We start from the raw sequence: 22,319 nt of genomic DNA, 5'->3' as shown, positions 1-22,319 counted from the left end.
CCCATTCCCATAACAACATGTCCTGCTGCACCCATTCCCATAACAACATGTCCTGCTGCACCCATTCCCATAACAACATGTCCTGCTGCACCCATTCCCATAACAACATGTCCTGCTGCACCCATTCCCATAACAACATGTCCTGCTGCACCCATTCCCATAACAACATGTCCTGCTGCACCCATTCCCATAACAACATGTCCTGCTGCACCCATTCCCATAACAACATGTCCTGCTGCACCCATTCCCATAACAACATGTCCTGCTGCACCCATTCCCATAACAACATGTCCTGCTGCACCCATTCCCATAACAACATGTCCTGCTGCACCCATTCCCATAACAACATGTCCTGCTGCACCCATTCCCATAACAACATGTCCTGCTGCACCCATTCCCATAACAACATGTCCTGCTGCACCCCGTCCCCATAACAACATGTCCTGCTGCACCCATTTCCATAACAACATGTCTTATGACTGGGATGACAGACTGTGTTCAAAGGTTGATCTACAAAGTAGGTTTCAGTTATCTCTCTCTCTCTCTGAGCATAATATAAACCGGGCACTACAGTCTGCCTAAGGTTGCATGTGTGTACTGTATGTGTGTTTGTGGAGAGAGAAAAGGACACACTGACCCACTTTCACTGTTCTGCTGCAGTGACTCAGATGGAGAGAATGAAATAAAAAGAGATCGGGACCAATAAGGCAGAGGGCAACCTCAGCAGCTCGCCCACTATCTCAGCATCTGATTTGCTGGGAAACAAATTGATTTGTGATTGACAGCTGAGATTGATGACTGAGGACGGAGTCTTATCTGACCTCCAGGGTTCTTCTGGGAATAGAAGGAGTGGGAGCTGTTCTGAGAAAGACACGGCACATTTGCCGGAAAAAGCAAGTATGAGACAGTTGCACACTATCCAGGAAGTGTTTATTTTACATGTTATATCCCATCGTTAAAGGAAAGAATAGGGGCTAGCAAAAACGATATACAAAGTTTTGGTGCGACGTTATCCCACTGACGTTCTGAGAACAATCTAAGGGAACGTTCTCTGGGGGATGTTTGTGTAGTTAGCTGTAAGTTAGCTGGACGTCACTGAGGACCATGTCAGGACCTTTTTAGGACGTTTTCAGGACTTTCATTTTACTAGTCCTTAAGACGTTGTGTGATGGTCCCAAGGGAACGTTCTCTGGGTCCTAAAAACATCCTCGGCAACGTCCCCAGGACAAACCAGGAAGTAGACAAAACCTCCAGGGGACCATGACACAACATCCTGACAACTTTAGGCGACCATTTTGTGACGACACGGGGACGACCTAACGACTCATTATTGTTTGCAGGAAAACGAAATACTAACATGCTAAATAGTATTCAAAGTAGTATGTACTTGTAGTAGTGATAGTTGAGAAAGTGCATACGCATGCAGTATGCAAGTACTAAACAGGTGGTACACGATTCGGAACACAGCCCTCGTCTCCTCTTGGCAGATGAAAGCAACATTGTTTCGACCTATCCAGTTGTTTCACATCACTCGTGATAAAGAGATCATAAAAGAAAGGAGGCCATTTAAGAGTATTGGAACGCAGCCACTGTCCTCTGGCTTTCTCAAGGCCCCTGTACAAACTGATGGGCATTGAGGCAGGACTACAATGCAGTGATTTTCCACCGGCTGGCTGCCTCTCTACACTGTAGCTGTTTCTCGGTGGGCATGGCTCAACAGGAAAGACTTTAGAGAGAGAGGGAAGGAGAGACAGAGAGGGAGAGAGAGAAAGAGAGAGGATGGGAAAAGGATTCTTAGAAGCCCTGAGCCCCGAGGCGTTTAGTTACGTAAAAGCTCACTTAGTGACCAGAGACACACTTGAACAGTCACACGCACTCACTTTAAGTTGTGTGGAATCCGACTTTAGGTTTCAATCTTTACTTAGCAGTTGGAGGCAGTAGCATTAAACATTAAAAGTAAGGGGCTTTCCACGCAGCAGAACTCTATATTTGGCAGGGTAATGTATCCGAAGTGTGTAATAGTCCCCTTTCCAACAGCAAAGCAGGTGGTTTTAATTTGCTGTGCTTTTGGTCATGGGTCTTGATTATGTACTGTACAGTAAGCTTTTGCCAGAGGGTGGCCATAAACACAGCTCCAGAAATGGACAATATTGCTAATGATAATGGTATAAGAATAATGATTGATGATGATAATGTTGATGTTGAGGATGATGAAGATCATGATGATAAATATAGTCATCAGGAAAAGTATAATGTTGATGGTAGTGGTGATGACTTCAATGATGTCAATTATGATGACCCAAAAAATGAATTGAAGATGAATGACCCTAACCATCACCCCCCTCTCTCTGTCTGTCTCTCTCTGTCTGTAGGGAGGAGGTCCAACAGAACTGTGTTCGTTGGAAGAAGAAGTTCTCCTTCATCTGTAAGATGAGTGCCAGTCCCACCACTGGAGTCCTGGACCCCTGCATCTGCAGGGTCTCTGTACGCAAGGTAACTACATCTCCCATCAACCCCTGCTATAGTCTTTTACAGTGCCTAATAATGATACTCTACAGGTGACATTTTCTTAGGGAAAACAACCTACTCAGTGAGAAAAAGTTGCCCTGTGTCCTGTCTTTTTAAAATTGTATAGTTATTTTGGGCAACTTTTTACTCACTGCTTGTCATTGCCCAAGTTCTCTCTCTGCCTCAAAAGTGTGTCATAGGTACATTATTACCTGATACAAGGTAATTCATCTATAATTACTCATGTGTAAGGCATTCTGTGGTAATGTAAGCCTACTCCCTAACCTTTTACCTCTAACTCTGATGTAAATAAATGAGACCTTCCTACACCTTTCACACACCTACACACTGGATCAACCTTGGCAGGTGTTTTTTCAATGTCTGAAATATGATTAGTTCCCTTAGTTCCCATTCCCAAATCTACACACTGTTGCAGACAGCTTAGATCTGTCTATGGACTCTTTTGTTGCTTGTTGTTTACAATGCTAGTTATAGTACTCCTCTCATTACCATGGTATCAGCAAATATGGGATTGCGAAACATTTCCCTTTCATGTATCAGTAACGGCTGACTGGAGATCAGGGCATGGCTATAATCACGCAGCTGCGTATCTGCTATTATGACATGGAGTCCTCAGATCTCAGATCAGTTCATCTGTAGGGAGTGGGGACTCTATGATTCCAACAGTGTAGCATACAAGTGCTCACTGTTAAAGCTACATTCTGTAATACTATTCAGCATGACAAGCTTAACATGATCATTTATAATCAAACTGTTAAAAGAGGAAGGCCTTTGTTTTATTTAGTCTGCTCGTGTTAGAATTCACTTGAAATATGAATTCTAGCTGCTTAACTTTATGTACAATAATAGACTATAGAAGGAAAGAAAGTGTTTGTGCTTCATGCATTTCATCCACTTCTTCTTGTCACTGCAGGAGCTCAAAGGAGGAAAGACGTTTTCAAAGGTAAGACTAAAAAATGTGACATGTCATCCTTTAGCATGCTTCTACTAATGTGGTTTGGTTTCCCTGTTGTGCATTTCTGTACAGTTGGCACACACACACACACACACACACACACACACACACACACACACACACACACACACACACACACACACACACACACACACACACACACACACACACACACACACACACACACACACACACACACACGTTTGTTTTACTATCCTTGTGGGAACTAAACAATTGATTCCCATTCAAAATCCTATTTTCCCTAACCCCAAACCTAACTCTAATGCTAACCCTAATTCTAACCCTAATTGTAACCCCTAAGCCTAAAATAGTAATTGTGCTTGTTTTACTGTCCTTGTGAGGACTTCTGGTCCCCACAAGGATAGTGAAAACCAAAAACACACACCATATGTACAGTATATCTGAAGCAGATGAGTCAGTGTGTGTGTGTGTGTGATACAGTACATTTTACAGCCCCAATAACAGTAAAACCATTGTGGTTAAAGTCATGTAAAAGGGAATTGGGTCCATAGCTCAAGCCAACTAGTATGACATACATGTGACAAAGCCTTGTGACACAGGATGGGACTTTTGGGGAAGGTGGGGAAAACAGTGCAGTGACGTGGACAACTTATTTCCTTCCTTATTGCTTTTCCAGCTGTAGTGTTTGTGGTTTATAGTGTTTCCACTAGTTGGCAGTAAACTGTGTGAAGAAACCTTTTAGCTCTTCAGTGACCCTGACCTAAGTTTTTAGGTGTGACCCAGTCAGGTGTGACCCTGACCTAAGTTTTTAGGTGTGTCCCTGACCTAAGTTTTTAGGTGTGACCCAGTCAGGTGTGACTCTGACCTAAGTTTTTAGGTGTGACCCTGCCCTAAGTTTTTAGGTGTGACCCTGCCCTAAGTTTTTAGTTGTGACCCAGTCGGGTGTGACCCTGACCTAAGTTTTTAGGTGTGGCCCAGTCAGGTGTGACCCTGACCTAAGTTTTTAGGTGTGACCCTGCCCTAAGTTTTTAGGTGTGACCCTGTCAGGTGTGACCCTGACCTAAGTTTTTAGGTGTGGCCCAGTCAGGTGTGACCCTGACCTAAGTTTTTACGTGTGACCCAGTCTGTGATTGGTCACCTGGTGGACCATTACCAATAGACCCATTTCCCAGATGTGTCATGAAAAGCCATCAGGTTTCGTCATCAGAAACCTCTTAATTTGCCTAGCAGTGGCTACGATCACATGCAACTTTAAATGGAGATCATGCAAGTTAACAAACATGTTGTCACATGGTTATCGAGCTAGCAAGCCAGCGAGACAAGGTAGAATATCATAACTAGAGCTAGATAAAGCCCGGTAGAATAATATACTTGTTGAACATAGCTATAGCCATCAGTCTTGTGTGTTTTCATGGTCATCGCTCACTGTTAAGTTTGTCAAGATCACGACTTTAGCGTTAGGGTCCTTCTTAAATTGCGGTAGCATTTGCTTACCTTGCCTTTGCAGCCATGAAAAACACTTTAAAATGACAAATAGTTACAGATCATACATGTTTTTGTTTATGTCGAACTGATTATCAATAACACAACCTAATGCAAGTCCTTTATACTGCAAACCCGTATGTTTATGCATTGTTTAAAGTGCTTAGGGAAGGCAAATTGTCTTGTCTCGGTAGTGATGTGTAGAGTTGTAGTGACATGTTTTGGGGATTTAGAGATATCTATCTATTATTTTGAATGCTAGAAAGTGAACAAATGTATTTAATATATTGTATTGATAAAAAATAACAAGGCTATTAATAAAATAACTATTTTATTTACTAGTATAGTGTGTCCCTCAGTTTTATGTTATTGGTGTTACCGCCTTGAAAATAACTCATTACAAAAATATACAAGGACCTTGAGCATTCTCTCCAGTAGCAAACTGTTATCATGGGAGGGGTCTATAATTATTAGCTAATCACACCTTTTACTATGTCATAAATTTGAAGATTCCATGTCACGCCCTGACCTTAGTTATCTTTGTTTTCTTTATTATTTGGTTAGGTCAGGGTGTGACAAGGGTGGTTTGTTTAGTTTTTGTATTGTGTAGGGTTTTTTGTATGTCTAGGGGTTTTTCTAGTCTAGGTGTTTATATGTCTATGGTTGCCTAGATTGGTTCTCAATCAGAGGCAGCTGTTTATCGTTGTCTCTGATTGGGGACCATATTTAGGTAGCCATATTCCTTGGGTATTTTGTGGGTTGTTATTCTATGTTTAGTTGCCTGTTCTGCACTAGCCATATTGCTTCACGGTTCGTTTTGTTGTTTTGTTTAGCTCTGTTCAGTGTTCTCTCTTTTATTAAAGAGGTATGTTCGCTTACCACGCTGCGCCTTGGTCTCCTCATTAAGACGACGTGACATTCCATTGATAATTTGATGTCTAAATACAAAGTTAGTCCATTTAAATGAAGGGAAATAACATTGTGGGCAAAATTATTAATCATATCACTTTAGGAAATGTTTTTTTTAAAGGATTGATGACCTTAAATGGAGGCCACAAATGCTCAAATCTAAGAAAAATCAAATTGACCAAAAATGTCTCATTGGTGTAATCATCATTGTTGTTACTATTGCTACCGGTGGCACAATGTTATCATAATGGTAAAAACATGTTTAACCTGTCTGGGAACGGGGAACCCCTCGCCAACAGCCAATGAAATTGCAGGGCACCAAATTCAAACAACAGAAATCTCATAATTCAAATTTCTCAAACATACAAGTATTACACACCATTTTAAAGATAAACTTCTCGTTAATCCAACCACAGTGTCCAATTTCAAAAAGACTTTTCGGCGAAAGCACAACATATCAATATGTTAGGTCAGCACCTAGTCACAGAAAGCATACAGCCATTTTCCAACCAAAGAGAGGAGTCACAAAAAGCAGAAATAGAGATAAAATGAATCACTAACCTTTGATATTCTTCCTCAGATGACACCCCCGGGACAACATGTTACACAATACATGTATGTTCGATCAAGTTCATATTTATATCCAAAAACCTCAGTTTACATTTGGCTTTGCCTCCAAAACATCCCGTGAATTTGCACAGAGCCACCATCAATTTACAGAAATACTCATAATAAACTTTGATAAAAGATACAAGTATTATGCACAGAATTATAGATATACTTCTCCTTAATGCAACCGCTTTGTCAGATTTCAAAAGAGCTTTACGGAAAAAGCAAACCATGCAATAATCTGAGTACGGCGCTCAGAGACCAAAACAAGCCAAACATATACCCGCCATGTTGCGGAGTCAACAGAAGTCAGAAATAGCATTATAAATATTCACCTGCGTTCCATTGCAATTCTAAAGACAAAGGAATTCTCCGGTTGGAACATTATTGAAGATTTATGTTAAAAACATCCTAAAGATTGATTCTATACATCGTTTGACATGTTTCTACGGACTGTAACGGAACTTTTTTTACTTTTCGTCTGGACCTAGTGATCGTGCGTCATGAATTTGGATTTGTGAACTCAAGGCGCGAACAACAAGGAGGTATTTGGACATAAATTTACATTTACATTTAAGTCATTTAGCAGACGCTCTTATCCAGAGCGACTTACAAATTGGAAAGTTCATACATATTCATCCTGGTCCCCCCGTGGGAATTGAACCCTGGTCCCCCCGTGGGAATTGAACACACAACCCTGGCGTTGCAAGCACCATGCTCTACCAACTGAGCCACACGGGACCACGTGTGATGATGTAAATGATGGACTTTATCGAACTAAACAAACAATTATTGTGGAACTGGGATTCCTGGGAGTGCATTCTGATGAAGATCATCAAAGGTAAGTGAATATTTATAATGCTATTTCTGACTTCTGTTGACTCCACAACATGGTGGGTATCTGTATGACTTGTTTTGGTGCCTGAGCACTGTACTCAGATTATTGCATGGTGTGCTTTTTCCGGGAAAGCTTTTTTGAAATCTGACACAGCTGTTGCATTAAGGAGAAGTATATCTTTAATTCCACGTATAACACTTGTATTTTCATCAACATTTATGATGAGTATTTCTGTAAATTGATGTGGCTCTCTGCAAAATCACCGGATGTTTTGGAAGCAAAACATTACTGAACATAACGCGCCAATGTAAACTGAGATTTTTGGATATAAATATGAACTTTATCGAACAAAACATACATGTATTGTGTAACATGAAGTTCTATGAGTGTCATCTGATGAAGATCATCAAAGGTTAGTGATTAATTGTATCTCTATTTCTGCTTTTTGTGACTCCTCTCTTTTGCTGGAAAAATGGCTGTGTTTTTCTGTGACTAGGTGCTGACCTAACATAATCGCATGGTATGCTTTCGTCGTAAAGCCTTTTTGAAATCGGACACTGTGGTGGGATTAACAACAAGTTTATCTTTAAAATGGTGTATAATACTTGTATGTTTGAGGAATTTTAATTATGAGATTTCTGTTGTTTGAATTTGGCGCCCTGCACTTTCACTGGCTGTTGTCAAATCGATCCCGTTAACGGGATTTCATCCATAAGTTTTAAGCTACCATATTTGTTGATTTAGAATGGGAAGATGTACCCCCCCCCCCCCACACACACACACACACAAAAAAGATGCTTACTTGTAAACAAAACATTGCTTTATATGTCCTTTGGGTTTCTAGAAATGACTGACACATGGTAATAGCCTCTTTAAAGTGTGTAGACTTGTGCCTTAGAATAAGTTCTGCATTTAGTCTCTTGCCTCACAAGATTTAGTTGGGAAACAGATTGTCCTTTTTGATGTTGATAACAGTGCAAGGGAACTATGAAGCACTCATAGTGTAAAGAGACAGGGTAGAGGCCAAACATGATTCTAGTGATGGTTATTGACAAGGCATGTGACTGGTGGCCTTCAAGTCTTTATGACACCAGTTTCTTTATGGAAGAGGAAAGTGTGACGACATGGTCACCCATTAGAGAAGGAAGTGTGTGTGTTTGGTTTGGTGTGGTGTGTGTGTTTGTCTGTATCTGTGTGTGTGTGTGTGTGTGTGTGTGTGTGTGTGTGTGTGTGTGTGTGTGTGTGTGTGTGTGTGTGTGTGTGTGTGTGTGTGTGTGTGTGTGTGTGTGTGTGTGTGTGTGTGTGTGTTAAGGCTGGCTGGATGTTATCATTGGGCTAGTGCTTCCCTGTCCCTCTCGTTTCCTCCATATTTGCTGACCCTGTTCATCCCGGAAGAAGGCACTGCACCGGAATGTCCGCTGAGTCAGCCGAAAGAAAATGAGAGAAAGTGAGAGACAGAGAGCGGGCATGTGGCATGGGAGGATAGGAGGTCTTTGACCTCTCCAGGCCTGTAGGAGTTTGACACAAAGGGACATAGGGACAAGAGGAAGTACTATAGAAAAGGTCTACTCGTTCTCTGTGTTCTGATGTGTTTGTCCAGTCCTTCTTCCTCTCAATAGTACAGGCCGATGTCTGCCCAACTAACTAACAGTCCTACGTGCCAGACTCATGGCACTCCACCCCAGTGTCTGTCAGAGATATAGTGGCTGTGGGAAGGGACCCCGCTTACAGTTTGTGAATGAAAATGGATAGAATAAGACAAGGTTTCTGATCTGCACGTATGCTTTGAAACCTTGTCTTCTGACCACATAAAAGGAAGGAGTAGGATAATATTTGAGATTCTAGTGTGACTCACAGTTTAGATGACCGGCGAGGCTGTTTGATTATAGCCCCCGAAAGCAGAAGTCTGGGGATATAAAAAAGAAAGGGGATAAAAAGCAACATTGCACTTCTTTTACTGGTAACCATTAGTCAGCCGAACCACAACCGACACAATCATATGGTGTCTTGACCATGTTGCTGGACAAAAAATATTGAGTGTGTGTGTGTGTGAGTGCATTAAGCTCCCTCTCAGTTTTAATGCTGCTTTTTGCTAGAAACTTTATGATCTACCAGTGGTCTTTCCCAGGTGTCACTTGGTCACCAAATGTGTCCTCAAACAGGAGTGACTCACACTTACCTGTAACAATAATGACAATGTGTAAAGTGGTAAAGCGTGGACACTGTATTTGCCTGTCATAAAGATAACTTTACACTGTCATAATAAGCATGACATTACCAATAATAACATCTTATTTTATTTAACTAGGCAAGTCAGTTAAGAGCAAATACTTTTTTACAATGACAGCCTACCCTGGCAACGCTGGGCTAATTGTGCACCGCCCTAGAGGACTCCCAATCACGGCCGGATGTGATACAGCCTGGATTCGAACCAGAGACTGTAGTGATACCTCTTGCACTGAGATGCAGTGCCTTAGACCGATGTGCCACTCGGGAGCTTCTGTCAAGCTATGACACCTAACAACTCAAATACATGTCTTTAATAGACAAGGTTTGAGTTATCTTACACTATAAAACCAAGGCCTAGAAAAGGACTTACAATGAAGTTTCTACCATGGTTTCTGGTTTAACAGTGTCTGATGTGGTCTCATAAGCGACTATGGTGCCTTAATTGTGTAATTATGTCACAAGAGAGAGAGTAATGTGACTTCAAAGGCTCTATGTTGTCAGGGCAACGGCTTAAAAAGTCATGTTTACACAAGGTTGAGTTTGTCTGTGTAATGGTTGTGAAAGCTGTCACAATGTTTGGAGCTGCATCTGTTGATCCAGCCATTTTGTATATAAGCTTACAAGATGGCGCCGACAGACTTTGTTTCTAGCAAGGTACTGTTAGACATTGACTGCACTGCTGGAGCTAGAAACACAAGCATTTCGCTGCAAATGCTTAAACATCTGCTAATCTGTGTACGTGACAAATAAACTTTGATTCGATTTTTATCTTTGGAGTGGAACATCCCTTTAAGTTAATAAATTATTCTTATTAAAGATGTATATTATTATAAAGACCTCTGGGACATTTTCTGGAGCAGTTTGGAGATTGATTAAGATTGTAGCGAGAATTAAGTGAGTGGAATCCTGAAAGCTAAAGTAATTTATACAGAAGACAACAACTATAAGGAAAAAATATGCTATTGGATTCCTGCTGTAATTGTCTCTTAGTTGAACCAAGGGTACAACAGCACCGTACCTGGTCAGCAATGGTTTCACTGGCTGGTCACATATTATGTTATGGCATACAGTGCCTTCGGAAAGTATTCAGACCCCTTGACTTTTTCCACATGTTGTTACGTTACAGCCTTATTCTAAAATGGATTACATTTTTTTAAATCCTCAGAAATCTACACACAATAACCCATAATGACAAAGCGTAAACAGGTTTTTAGAAAATTTTGCAAATGTATTAAAATAAAAAAACACACATACCTTATTTACATAAGAATTCAGACCCTTTGCTATGAGACTCGAAATTGAGGTGCATCCTGTTTCCATTGATCATCCTTTAGATGTTTCTACAACTTTATTGGAGTCCACATGTGGTAAATTCAATTGATTGGACATGATTTGGAAAGGCACACACCTGTCTATATAAGGTCCCACAGTTGACAGTGCATGTCAGAGCAAAAACCAAGCCATGAGGTCGAAGGAATTGTCCGTAGAGCTCCGAGACAGGATTGTGTCGAGGCACAGATCTGGGGAAGGGTACTAAAACATTTCTACAGCATTGATGGTCCCCAAGAACATAGTGGCCTCCATCATTCTTAAATGGAAGAAGTTTGGAACTACCAAGAGTCTTCCTAGAGCTGGCTGCCCGGCCAAACTGAGCAATCGGGGGAGAAGTGCCTTGATCAGGGAGGTGACCAAGAACCTGATGGTCACTCTGACAGAGGTCTAGAGTTCCTCTGTGGAGATGGGAGAACCTTCCAGAAGGACAACCATCTCTGCAGCACTCCACCAATCAGACCTTTATAGTAGAGTGGCCACTCCTCAGTAAAAGGCACATGACAGCCCGAGTGTTCCGAAAGGCACCTAAAGACTCTCAGACCATGAGAAACACGATTCTTTGGTCGGATGAAACCAAGATTGAACTCTTTGGCCTGAATGCCAAGCGTCACGTCTGGAGGAAACATGGCACCATCCCTACAGTGAAGCATGGTGGTGGCAACATCATGCTGTGGGGATGTTTTTCAGCAGCAGAGACTGGGAGACTCAGGTACAGAGAGATTCTTGATGAAAACCTGCTCCAGAGCGCTCAGGACCTCAGACTGGTGCGAAGGTTCACCTTTCAACAGGACAACGACCCTAAGCACACAGCCAAGACAATGCAGGAGTGGCCCATCCAGAGCCCGGACTTGAACCTGATCGAACATCTCTGGAGAGACCTGAAAATAGCTGTGCAGCAACGCTCCCCATCCAACCTGACAGAGCTTGAGAGGATCTGCAGAGAAGAATTTACATTTACATTTACATTTAAGTAATTTAGCAGACGCTCTTATCCAGAGCGACTTACAAATTGGTGCATTCACCTTATGATATCCAGTGGAACAACCACTTTACAATAGTGCATCTAAATCTTTTAAGGGGGGGGGGGGGGGGGGGGGTTAGAAGGATTACTTTATCCTATCCTAGGTATTCCTTAAAGAGGTGGGGTTTCAGGTGTCTCCGGAAGGTGGTGATTGACTCCGCTGACCTGGAGTCGTGAGGGAGTTTGTTCCACCATTGGGGTGCCAGAGCAGCGAACAGTTTTGACTGGGCTGAGCGGGAACTGTACTTCCTCAGAGGTAGGGAGGCGAGCAGGTCAGAGGTGGATGAACGCAGTGCCCTTGTTTGGGTGTAGGGCCTGATCAGAGCCTGAAGGTACGGAGATGCCGTTCCCCTCACAGCTCCGTAGGCAAGCACCATGGTCTTGTAGCGGATGCGAGCTTCAACTGGAAGCCAGTGGAGAGAGCGGAGGAGCGGGGTGACGTGAGAGAACTTGGGAAGGTTGAACACCAGACGGGCTGCGGCATTCTGGATGAGTTGTAGGGGTTTAATGGCACAGGCAGGGAGCCCAGCCAGCAGCGAGTTGCAGTAATCCAGACGGGAGATGACAAGTGCCTGGATTAGGACCTGCGCCGCTTCCTGTGTGAGGCAGGGTCGTACTCTGCGAATGTTGTAGAGCATGAACCTACAGGAACGGGTCACCGCCTTGATGTTAGTTGAGAACGACAGGGTGTTGTCCAGGATCACGCCAAGGTTCTTAGCACTCTGGGAGGAGGACACAATGGAGTTGTCAACCGTGATGGCGAGATCATGGAACGGGCAGTCCTTCCCCGGGAGGAAGAGCAGCTCCGTCTTGCCGAGGTTCAGCTTGAGGTGGTGATCCGTCATCCACACTGATATGTCTGCCAGACATGCAGAGATGCGATTCGCCACCTGGTTATCAGAAGGGGGAAAGGAGAAGATTAATTGTGTGTCGTCTGCATAGCAATGATAGGAGAGACCATGTGAGGATATGACAGAGCCAAGTGACTTGGTGTATAGCGAGAATAGGAGAGGGCCTAGAACAGAGCCCTGGGGGACACCAGTGGTGAGAGCACGTGGTGCGGAGACAGATTCTCGCCACGCCACCTGGTAGGAGCGACCTGTCAGGTAGGACGCAATCCAAGCGTGGGCCGCACCGGAGATGCCCAACTCGGAGAGGGTGGAGAGGAGGATCTGATGGTTCACAGTATCAAAGGCAGCCGATAGGTCTAGAAGGATGAGAGCAGAGGAGAGAGAGTTAGCTTTAGCAGTGCGGAGCGCCTCCGTGACACAGAGAAGAGCAGTCTCAGTTGAATGACTAGTCTTGAAACCTGACTGATTTGGATCAAGAAGGTCATTCTGAGAGAGATAGCAGGAGAGCTGGCCAAGGACAGCACGTTCAAGAGTTTTGGAGAGAAAAGAAAGAAGGGATACTGGTCTGTAGTTGTTGACATCGGAGGGATCGAGTGTAGGTTTTTTCAGAAGGGGTGCAACTCTCGCTCTCTTGAAGACGGAAGGGACGTAGCCAGCGGTCAAGGATGAGTTGATGAGCGAGGTGAGGTAAGGGAGAAGGTCTCCGGAAATGGTCTGGAGAAGAGAGGAGGGGATAGGGTCAAGCGGGCAGGTTGTTGGGCGGCCGGCCATCACAAGACGCGAGATTTCATCTGGAGAGAGAGGGGAGAAAGAGGTCAAAGCACAGGGTAGGGCAGTGTGAGCAGAACCAGCGGTGTCGTTTGACTTAGCAAACGAGGATCGGATGTCGTCGACCTTCTTTTCAAAATGGTTGACGAAGTCATCCGCAGAGAGGGAGGAGGGGGGGGGAGGGGGAGGAGGATTCAGGAGGGAGGAGAAGGTGGCAAAGAGTTTCCTAGGGTTAGAGGCAGATGCTTGGAATTTAGAGTGGTAGAAAGTGGCTTTAGCAGCAGAGACAGAAGAGGAAAATGTAGAGAGGAGGGAGTGAAAGGATGCCAGGTCCGCAGGGAGGCGAGTTTTCCTCCATTTCCGCTCGGCTGCCCGGAGCCCTGTTCTGTGAGCTCGCAATGAGTCGTCGAGCCACGGAGCAGGAGGGGAGGACCGAGCCGGCCTGGAGGATAGGGGACATAGAGAGTCAAAGGATGCAGAAAGGGAGGAGAGGAGGGTTGAGGAGGCAGAATCAGGAGATAGGTTGGAGAAGGTTTGAGCAGAGGGAAGAGATGATAGGATGGAAGAGGAGAGAGTAGCAGGGGAGAGAGAGCGAAGGTTGGGACGGCGCGATACCATCCGAGTAGGGGCAGAGTGGGAAGTGTTGGATGAGAGCGAGAGGGAAAAGGATACAAGGTAGTGGTCGGAGACTTGGAGGGGAGTTGCAATGAGATTAGTGGAAGAACAGCATCTAGTAAAGATGAGGTCAAGCGTATTGCCTGCCTTGTGAGTAGGGGGGGAAGGTGAGAGGGTGAGGTCAAAAGAGGAGAGGAGTGGAAAGAAGGAGGCAGAGAGGAATGAGTCAAAGGTAGACGTGGGGAGGTTAAAGTCACCCAGAACTGTGAGAGGTGAGCCATCCTCAGGAAAGGAACTTATCAAGGCGTCAAGCTCATTGATGAACTCTCCAAGGGAACCTGGAGGGCGATAAATGATAAGGATGTTAAGCTTGAAAGGGCTGGTAACTGTGACAGCATGGAATTCAAAGGAGGCGATAGACAGATGGGTCAGGGGAGAAAGAGAGAATGTCCACTTGGGAGAGATGAGGATCCCAGTGCCACCACCCCGCTGACCAGAAGCTCTCGGGGTGTGCGAGAACACGTGGGCAGACGAGGAGAGAGCAGTAGGAGTAGCAGTGTTATCTGTGGTAATCCATGTTTCCGTCAGTGCCAAGAAGTCGAGGGACTGGAGGGAAGCATAGGCTGAGATGAACTCTGCCTTGTTGGCCGCAGATCGGCAGTTCCAGAGGCTGCCGGAGACCTGGAACTCCACGTGGGTCGTGCGCGCTGGGACCACCAGGTTAGAGTGGCAGCGGCCACGCGGTGTGAAGCGTTTGTATGGTCTGTGCAGAGAGGAGAGAACAGGGATAGACAGACACATAGTTGACAGGCTACAGAAGAGGCTACGCTAATGCAAAGGAGATTGGAATGACAAGTGGACTACACGTCTCGAATGTTCAGAAAGTTAAGCTTACGTTGCAAAAATCTTATTGACTAAAATGATTAAAATGATACAGTACTGCTGGCTGGTGAAGTAGGCTAGCTAGCAGTGGCTGCGTTGTTGACTTTGTTTGAAAGTGTAGCTGGCTAGGTAACCTCGATAACTGGCTAGGTAACCTCGATAACCTCGATAATTACTCTAAACTACCCAATTATCTTAGATACAAAGACAGCAAAGACAACTATGTATCTAGCTAACACTACACTAATCAAATCGTTCCGTTGTAATGTATTATTAGTTTCTACAGTGCTGCTAGTCGGTAGAAGTTGACTAGCTAGCTAGCAGTTGTTGACTAGGTAGGAGAACGGTGGCGCGGCGACGAAAATAGCTGGCTAGCTAACCTCGATAATTACTCTAAACTACACAATTATCTTAGATACAAAGACAGCAAAGACAACTATGTAGCTAGCTAACACTACACTAATCAAATCGTTCCGTTGTAATGTATTAGTTTCTACAGTGCTGCTAGTCGGTAGAAGTTGACTAGCTAGCTAGCAGTTGTTGACTAGGTAGGAGAACGGTGGCGCGGCGCGGCGGACGAAAATAGCTGGCTAGCTAACCTCGATAATTACTCTAAACTACACAATTATCTTAGATACAAAGACAGCAAAGACAACTATGTAGCTAGCTAACACTACACTAATCAAGTCGTTCCGTTGTAATGTAATAGTTTCTACAGTGCTGCTATTCGGTAGAAGTTGGCTAGCTGGCTAGCTAGCAGTGTTGACTACGTTAGAAGGACGAAAATAGCTGGCTAGCTAACCTCGATAATTAGGGGACAGGGGGAGAGACAGGCTAGGGGACAGGGGGAGAGACAGTAGTGAGAGAGAGAGGGGGTGGGGAGAGAGGAGGAAGGGGGAGAGGGCTAGGGGACAGGGGGAGAGACAGTAGTGAGAGAGAGAGGGGGTGGGGAGAGAGGAGGAAAGGGGAGAGGGCTAGGGGACAGGGGGAGAGACAGTAGCGAGAGAGGGGGGTGGTGGGGAGAGAGGAGGGAGAGGGCTAGGGGACAGGGGGAGAGACAGTCGTGAGAGAGAGAGGGGGTGGGGAGAGAGGAGGAAAGGGGAGAGGGCTATGGGACAGGGGGAGAGACAGTCGTGAGAGAGAGGGGGGGTGGGGAGAGAGGAGGAAAGGGGAGAGGGCTAGGGGACAGGGGGAGAGACAGTAGTGAGAGAGAGGGGGGTGGGGTGGTGGGGAGAGAGGAGGGAGAGGGCTAGGGGACAGGGGGAGAGACAGTAGTGAGAGAGGGGGGTGGTGGGGAGAGAGGAGGGAGAGGGCTAGGGGACAGGGGGAGAGACAGTCGTGAGAGAGAGAGGGGGTGGGGAGAGAGGAGGAAAGGGGAGAGGGCTATGGGACAGGGGGAGAGACAGTCGTGAGAGAGAGGGGGGGGGGGGGTGGGGAGAGAGGAGGAAAGGGGAGAGGGCTAGGGGACAGGGGGAGAGACAGTAGTGAGAGAGAGGGGGGTGGGGTGGTGGGGAGAGAGGAGGGAGAGGGCTAGGGGACAGGGGGAGAGACAGTAGTGAGAGAGAGAGGGGGTGGGGAGAGAGGAGGAAAGGGGAGAGGGCTAGGGGACAGGGGGAGAGACAGTAGTGAGAGAGGGGGGTGGTGGGGAGAGAGGAGGGAGAGGGCTAGGGGACAGGGGGAGAGACAGTAGTGAGAGAGAGAGGGGGTGGGGAGAGAGGAGGAAAGGGGAGAGGGCTAGGGGACAGGGGGAGAGACAGTAGTGAGAGAGAGGGGGGGTGGGGAGAGAGGAGGAAAGGGGAGAGGGCTAGGGGACAGGGGGAGAGACAGTAGTGAGAGAGGGGGTGGTGGGGAGAGAGGAGGGAGAGGGCTAGGGGACAGGGGGAGAGACAGTAGTGAGAGAGAGAGGTAGAGATAATAGTGGGATAAGGGAGAGAGAGAGAAGGTAAGAAGACTGAGAGACATACAAGAGGTGAGGGACATTAGTAGGCCCTAATGGAGTGAGAGTATTTACGGTCGGGTGACCTCACCAGCCTCCCATGCCAATAGTTATGTAATGGCACATTGGGGGGTGGGGGGGGTGTGTGTGTTAACCCCTTGCTCACTTACCCCCCAGTAAAGTAGAAAGACTGAAATGGCACGCTGAAAGCGTACACTCCATGCTTGATGTGTTTATATGCCCTTGTCTCTATATCTCATGGGTAGCTAGTTTGAAACCATACACACCGAAATAAAACATGCCTTATTACAATGGGGACCAGGTGTGTTAACACCTGACCATGGTACACAGTTTTCATCAAACATATTTGTTAACATCATCTCTCTGTCACTCTCTCTATGTCTCTCTATGTCTCTCTCTCTATGTCTCTCTCTCTCTCTGTCACTCTCTCTCTGTCACTCTCTATATGTCTCTCTATGTCTCTCTATGTCTCTCTCTCTCTGTCACTCTCTCTCTGTCACTCTCTCTCTGTCACTCTCTATATGTCTCTCTATGTCTCTCTATGTCTCTCTCTCTCTGTTTCTCTCTCTATGTCTCTCTATGTCTTTCTCTCTGTTTCTCTCTCTATGTCTCTCTCTCTATGTCTCTCTCTCTGTCTCTCTCTCTATGTCTCTCTATGTCTTTCTCTCTGTTTCTCTCTCTATGTCTCTCTCTCTATGTCTCTCTCTCTATGTCTCTCTCTCTATGTCTCTCTGTCTCTCTCTCTATGTCTCTCTCTCTATGTCTCTCTCTCTATGTCTTCCTCTCTATGTCTTCCTCTCTATGTCTCTCTCTCTATGTCTCTCTCTCTCTGTCTCTCTCTCTATGTCTCTCTCTTTATGTCTCTCTCTCTCTGTCACTCTCTCTATGTCTCTCTCTCTCTGTCTCTCTCTCTCTCTCTCTCTCTCTATGTCTCTCTCTCTATGTCTCTCTCTATGTCTCTCTCTTTATGTCTCTCTCTCTCTGTCACTCTCTCTATGTCTCTCTCTCTCTGTCTCTCTCTCTCTCTCTCTCACTCTCTCTCTCTCTCTCTCTATGTCTCTCTCTCTATGTCTCTCTCTATGTCTCTCTCTTTATGTCTCTCTCTCTCTGTCACTCTCTCTATGTCTCTCTCTCTCTGTCTCTCTCTCTCTCCCTGTCACTCTCTATATGTCTCTCTATGTCTCTCTCTATGTCTCTCTCTCTATGTCTCTCTATGTCTCTCTCTATGTCTCTCTCTCCATGTCTCTCTCTCTATGTCTCTCTCTCTATGTCTCTCTCTCTATGTCTCTCTCTCTATGTCTCTCTCTATGTCTCTCTCTCCATGTCTCTCTCTCTCTATGTCTCTCTCTCTATGTCTCTCTCTCTATGTCTCTCTCTCTATGTCTCTCTCTCTCTGTCTCTCTCTATGTCTCTCTATTTCTCTCTCTCTGTGTCTCTCTCTATGTCTCTCTCTGTCTCTCTATGTCTCTCTCTCTATGTCTCTCTCTCTCTCTGTCACTCTCTCTCTGTCACTCTCTATATGTCTCTCTATGTCTCTCTCTCTCTGTCACTCTCTCTCTGTCACTCTCTCTCTGTCACTCTCTATATGTCTCTCTATGTCTCTCTATGTCTCTCTCTCTCTGTTTCTCTCTCTATGTCTCTCTCTCTCTCTCTCTCACTCTCTCTCTCTCTCTCTCTATGTCTCTCTCTCTATGTCTCTCTCTATGTCTCTCTCTTTATGTCTCTCTCTCTCTGTCTCTCTCTATGTCTCTCTATTTCTCTCTCTCTGTGTCTCTCTCTATGTCTCTCTCTCTATGTCTCTCTATGTCTCTCTATGTCTCTCTCTCTATGTCTCTCTCTCTCTCTGTCACTCTCTCTCTGTCACTCTCTATATGTCTCTCTATGTCTCTCTATGTCTCTCTCTCTCTGTCACTCTCTCTCTGTCACTCTCTCTCTGTCACTCTCTATATGTCTCTCTATGTCTCTCTATGTCTCTCTCTCTCTGTTTCTCTCTCTATGTCTCTCTATGTCTTTCTCTCTGTTTCTCTCTCTATGTCTCTCTCTCTATGTCTCTCTCTCTGTCTCTCTCTCTATGTCTTTCTCTCTGTTTCTCTCTCTATGTCTCTCTCTCTATGTCTCTCTCTCTATGTCTCTCTCTCTATGTCTCTCTCTCTATGTCTCTCTGTCTCTCTCTCTATGTCTCTCTCTCTATGTCTCCCTCTCTATGTCTCTCTCTCTATGTCTCTCTCTCTCTGTCTCTCTCTCTATGTCTCTCTCTTTATGTCTCTCTCTCTCTGTCACTCTCTCTATGTCTCTCTCTCTCTCTCTCTCTCTCTCTCTCTCTCTCTCTATGTCTCTCTCTCTATGTCTCTCTCTATGTCTCTCTCTTTATGTCTCTCTCTCTCTGTCACTCTCTCTATGTCTCTCTCTCTCTGTCTCTCTCTCTCTCTCTCTCTCTCTCTCTCTCTCTCTCTCTCTCTCTCTCTATGTCTCTCTCTCTATGTCTCTCTCTATGTCTCTCTCTTTATGTCTCTCTCTCTCTGTCACTCTCTCTATGTCTCTCTCTCTCTGTCTCTCTCTCTCTCTCTGTCACTCTCTATATGTCTCTCTATGTCTCTCTCTATGTCTCTCTCTCTATGTCTCTCTATGTCTCTCTCTATGTCTCTCTCTCCATGTCTCTCTCTCTCTATGTCTCTCTCTCTATGTCTCTCTCTCTATGTCTCTCTCTCTATGTCTCTCTCTATGTCTCTCTCTCCATGTCTCTCTCTCTCTATGTCTCTCTCTCTATGTCTCTCTCTCTATGTCTCTCTCTCTATGTCTCTCTCTCTCTGTCTCTCTATTTCTCTCTCTCTGTGTCTCTCTCTATGTCTCTCTCTCTATGTCTCTCTATGTCTCTCTATGTTTCTCTCTCTATATCTCTCTCTCTATGTCTCTCTCTCTATGTCTCTTTCTCTGTTTCTCTCTCTATGTCTCTCTCTCTATGTCTCTCTCTCCCCCAGCTGGGCTTTGCTGACCTCAACATGGCGGAGTTTGCTGGCTCAGGCTCCACTGTGCACTGCTGTATCCTCGAGGGCTACGACACTAAGAACATTCGTCAGGACAACTCCATTCTCAAGGTAACCACACACACAAACTCACACGTTCACATGAGCTTATCGAAACCCCATGTGCAAAGATTTGTCCTTTGTACACGTGGTGGCGAAACCCAGAGAGCAAGACCATGTTGAGACTTGTTCAGGAATGGTTCAGGTTGAATAAACAGTTTGCCTTCCAACTAGGCATTGGATAGGTATTTGCAGGGCCCCTAAATGGTTATCTGATGGATGAATAGAAAGATATTGCCAGGTGCCCCTCTCTTGGCTTATTTCTAACCTGACTCTTTTATATAGCTTACTCACATACCATACATACTTTCATTTGACCATAGAAACATTGTATTACATTGAGGAAGTGAACAGTAGTTATTCTACTACAAAGGCTGCAGTGTTTTGTTGTAACAATATACAATGACGTTGATGGTGATTATGTTGATGATGATAATGTTATTACAATTTTTTCTAGGTTACTATTGGAATTACACTTTTGTCGGGGGATCCTTGCTTCAAAACGTGAGTTGGACCTCTGGCGCCACCTTTTGGCCAAAATGTATACCATCAACGTAGCTTGCGAAATAGAGTCTAAAATATAGACTACAAGGAACACTCATAGACCCTCTACCACTGACCTAGTTCTACAAGATTTCCTCCTCTCACTCTCATTCAAACTTTGGTTTTCTTAACCTTTGTCAACTTAGTACTTTTCATTCTCTTAGTACCCTTGGTTGTTTAGTACTACTGTGACAAATATGATCAAATATTACTTCATTAATCTGTGTTTTCAATGCTTACTTTGAACTTAATTACACAATGACCTTTGACCTTCTAGGCCCCCCAGCACAGCCAAGTCCATCTCGATCCCGGGCCAGGACCCCTCCCTGCAGCTGGACTGTAAAGGCGAGGGCACCGATGCCAACTCAAACCCTCCCCCAGGGGGCGTCATCAGGACATCATCAGGACGGCCCCTCAAACCCAGACTCCCCTCAGCTCCCCTCAACTCTGGTACGACAGACAATCACAGCCAATCACAGCTGACTGTTTACACATTATTTATTTGTATCTATTTAATCGTTTGATTGTCATTTCAATAAGTTGACTCCTGTGTTGTCTATATGGGGTGCCATTTGTAACATGCTACTGTGTATTTTGTAAAAAAGTGTAATTCTGTGCCACAGAAAGCTAACATCATCCTGTGTGTTGTGTTGTGGCTTCAGGTCTACCCGAGCAGTTGGAGCAGAGCCTGCCCAGCCCAGATGAGGTCTTCCACATAGGACACTCCCGGAATTCCAGCTATGCCAGCCAGCAGAGCAAAATATCAGGTCAGTCAGCCTCTTTTGGATTGCCATGTTGTGTATGTTGGTAGGAGACGAGTGAAGTTGCCCTTAGGCGCAGATATTGGGTCTGTTTTGCATTTTCCCCACTAATGGTTAAGGTTAGGTTTAGAGGAGGGGAAGTTTATCCTAGATCTGTACCTAGAGGAAACATCGCACTGGAGCATTTTGACACGGGGCCATAGCTACTCAAGTCAGGGTCTCCATTTGCACATAGATGACATCTTAGCCCTGGACAAACTCAATTAGGTTCTAATTCTGATTTGATCTAAAAGATACCATGATTTCATGACGGGGGAGGATCATTATGGACAAATAATATCAAGTCTGGCATGGGGTTATATGTCAACCCCATGTGTGAGTGTGTGTGTGTCTAATTGACTTGTATGTCTTCCCATCCTCCCCTCTCCTCCAGGGTACAGTACGGAGCACTCTCGCTCCTCCAGCCTAACAGACCTCACACACCGCCGTAACACCTCCACAAGCAGTAGCACCTCTGGGGGCCTGGCCACCCCCACCCAGACCCCCCACGCACACGCCCTCGCCAACCCCCACCCCCTTGCAGCAGACCCCCAGACAACCGGAGAGCCGGGCACCAAGTGTGAGAGACCCCCGCGGCCACCGCGGCCCATCCTGCTCTCCAACAGACCCTCCAGGCAAGCTACAGCACACACACACACACACACACACACACACACACACAAATATACACACACATATTTAAGCAATAAGGCCCGAGGGGGTGTGGTATATGGCCAAAATACCACGACTAAGGGCTGTTCTTAATCACGATGCAACGAGGAGTGCCTGGATACAGCCCTTAGGAGTGGTATATTGGCCATATACCACAAAGCCCTGAAATGCCTTATTGCTATTATAAACTGGTTACCAACATAATCAGAGCAGTAAAAATAAATGTTTTGTCATACCTGTGGTATACGGTCTAATATACCAC

General features: G+C 45.3%; 1 protein-coding gene across 1 annotated transcript in view; it reads left to right on the top strand.

Annotated features, from left to right (window-relative positions):
• fam102ab (family with sequence similarity 102 member Ab) overlaps positions 1 to 22,319 on the top strand; it is a 78,828-nt gene that overhangs the window by 38,961 nt on the left and 17,548 nt on the right. Inside the window, exons 3-9 of the mRNA XM_038971311.1 lie at positions 2,373 to 2,493; positions 3,443 to 3,472; positions 19,938 to 20,054; positions 20,500 to 20,546; positions 20,863 to 21,035; positions 21,248 to 21,352; positions 21,780 to 22,020. Of these exons, the coding sequence (XP_038827239.1) occupies positions 2,373 to 2,493; positions 3,443 to 3,472; positions 19,938 to 20,054; positions 20,500 to 20,546; positions 20,863 to 21,035; positions 21,248 to 21,352; positions 21,780 to 22,020 (834 nt within the window). The remainder of the gene's footprint in view (positions 1 to 2,372; positions 2,494 to 3,442; positions 3,473 to 19,937; positions 20,055 to 20,499; positions 20,547 to 20,862; positions 21,036 to 21,247; positions 21,353 to 21,779; positions 22,021 to 22,319) is intronic.

Source organism: Salvelinus namaycush, chromosome 31, assembly GCF_016432855.1.
Source record: "Salvelinus namaycush isolate Seneca chromosome 31, SaNama_1.0, whole genome shotgun sequence".
Lineage (NCBI taxonomy): Eukaryota > Metazoa > Chordata > Actinopteri > Salmoniformes > Salmonidae > Salvelinus > Salvelinus namaycush.
This window is presented reverse-complemented; position numbering and strand designations above follow the sequence as displayed.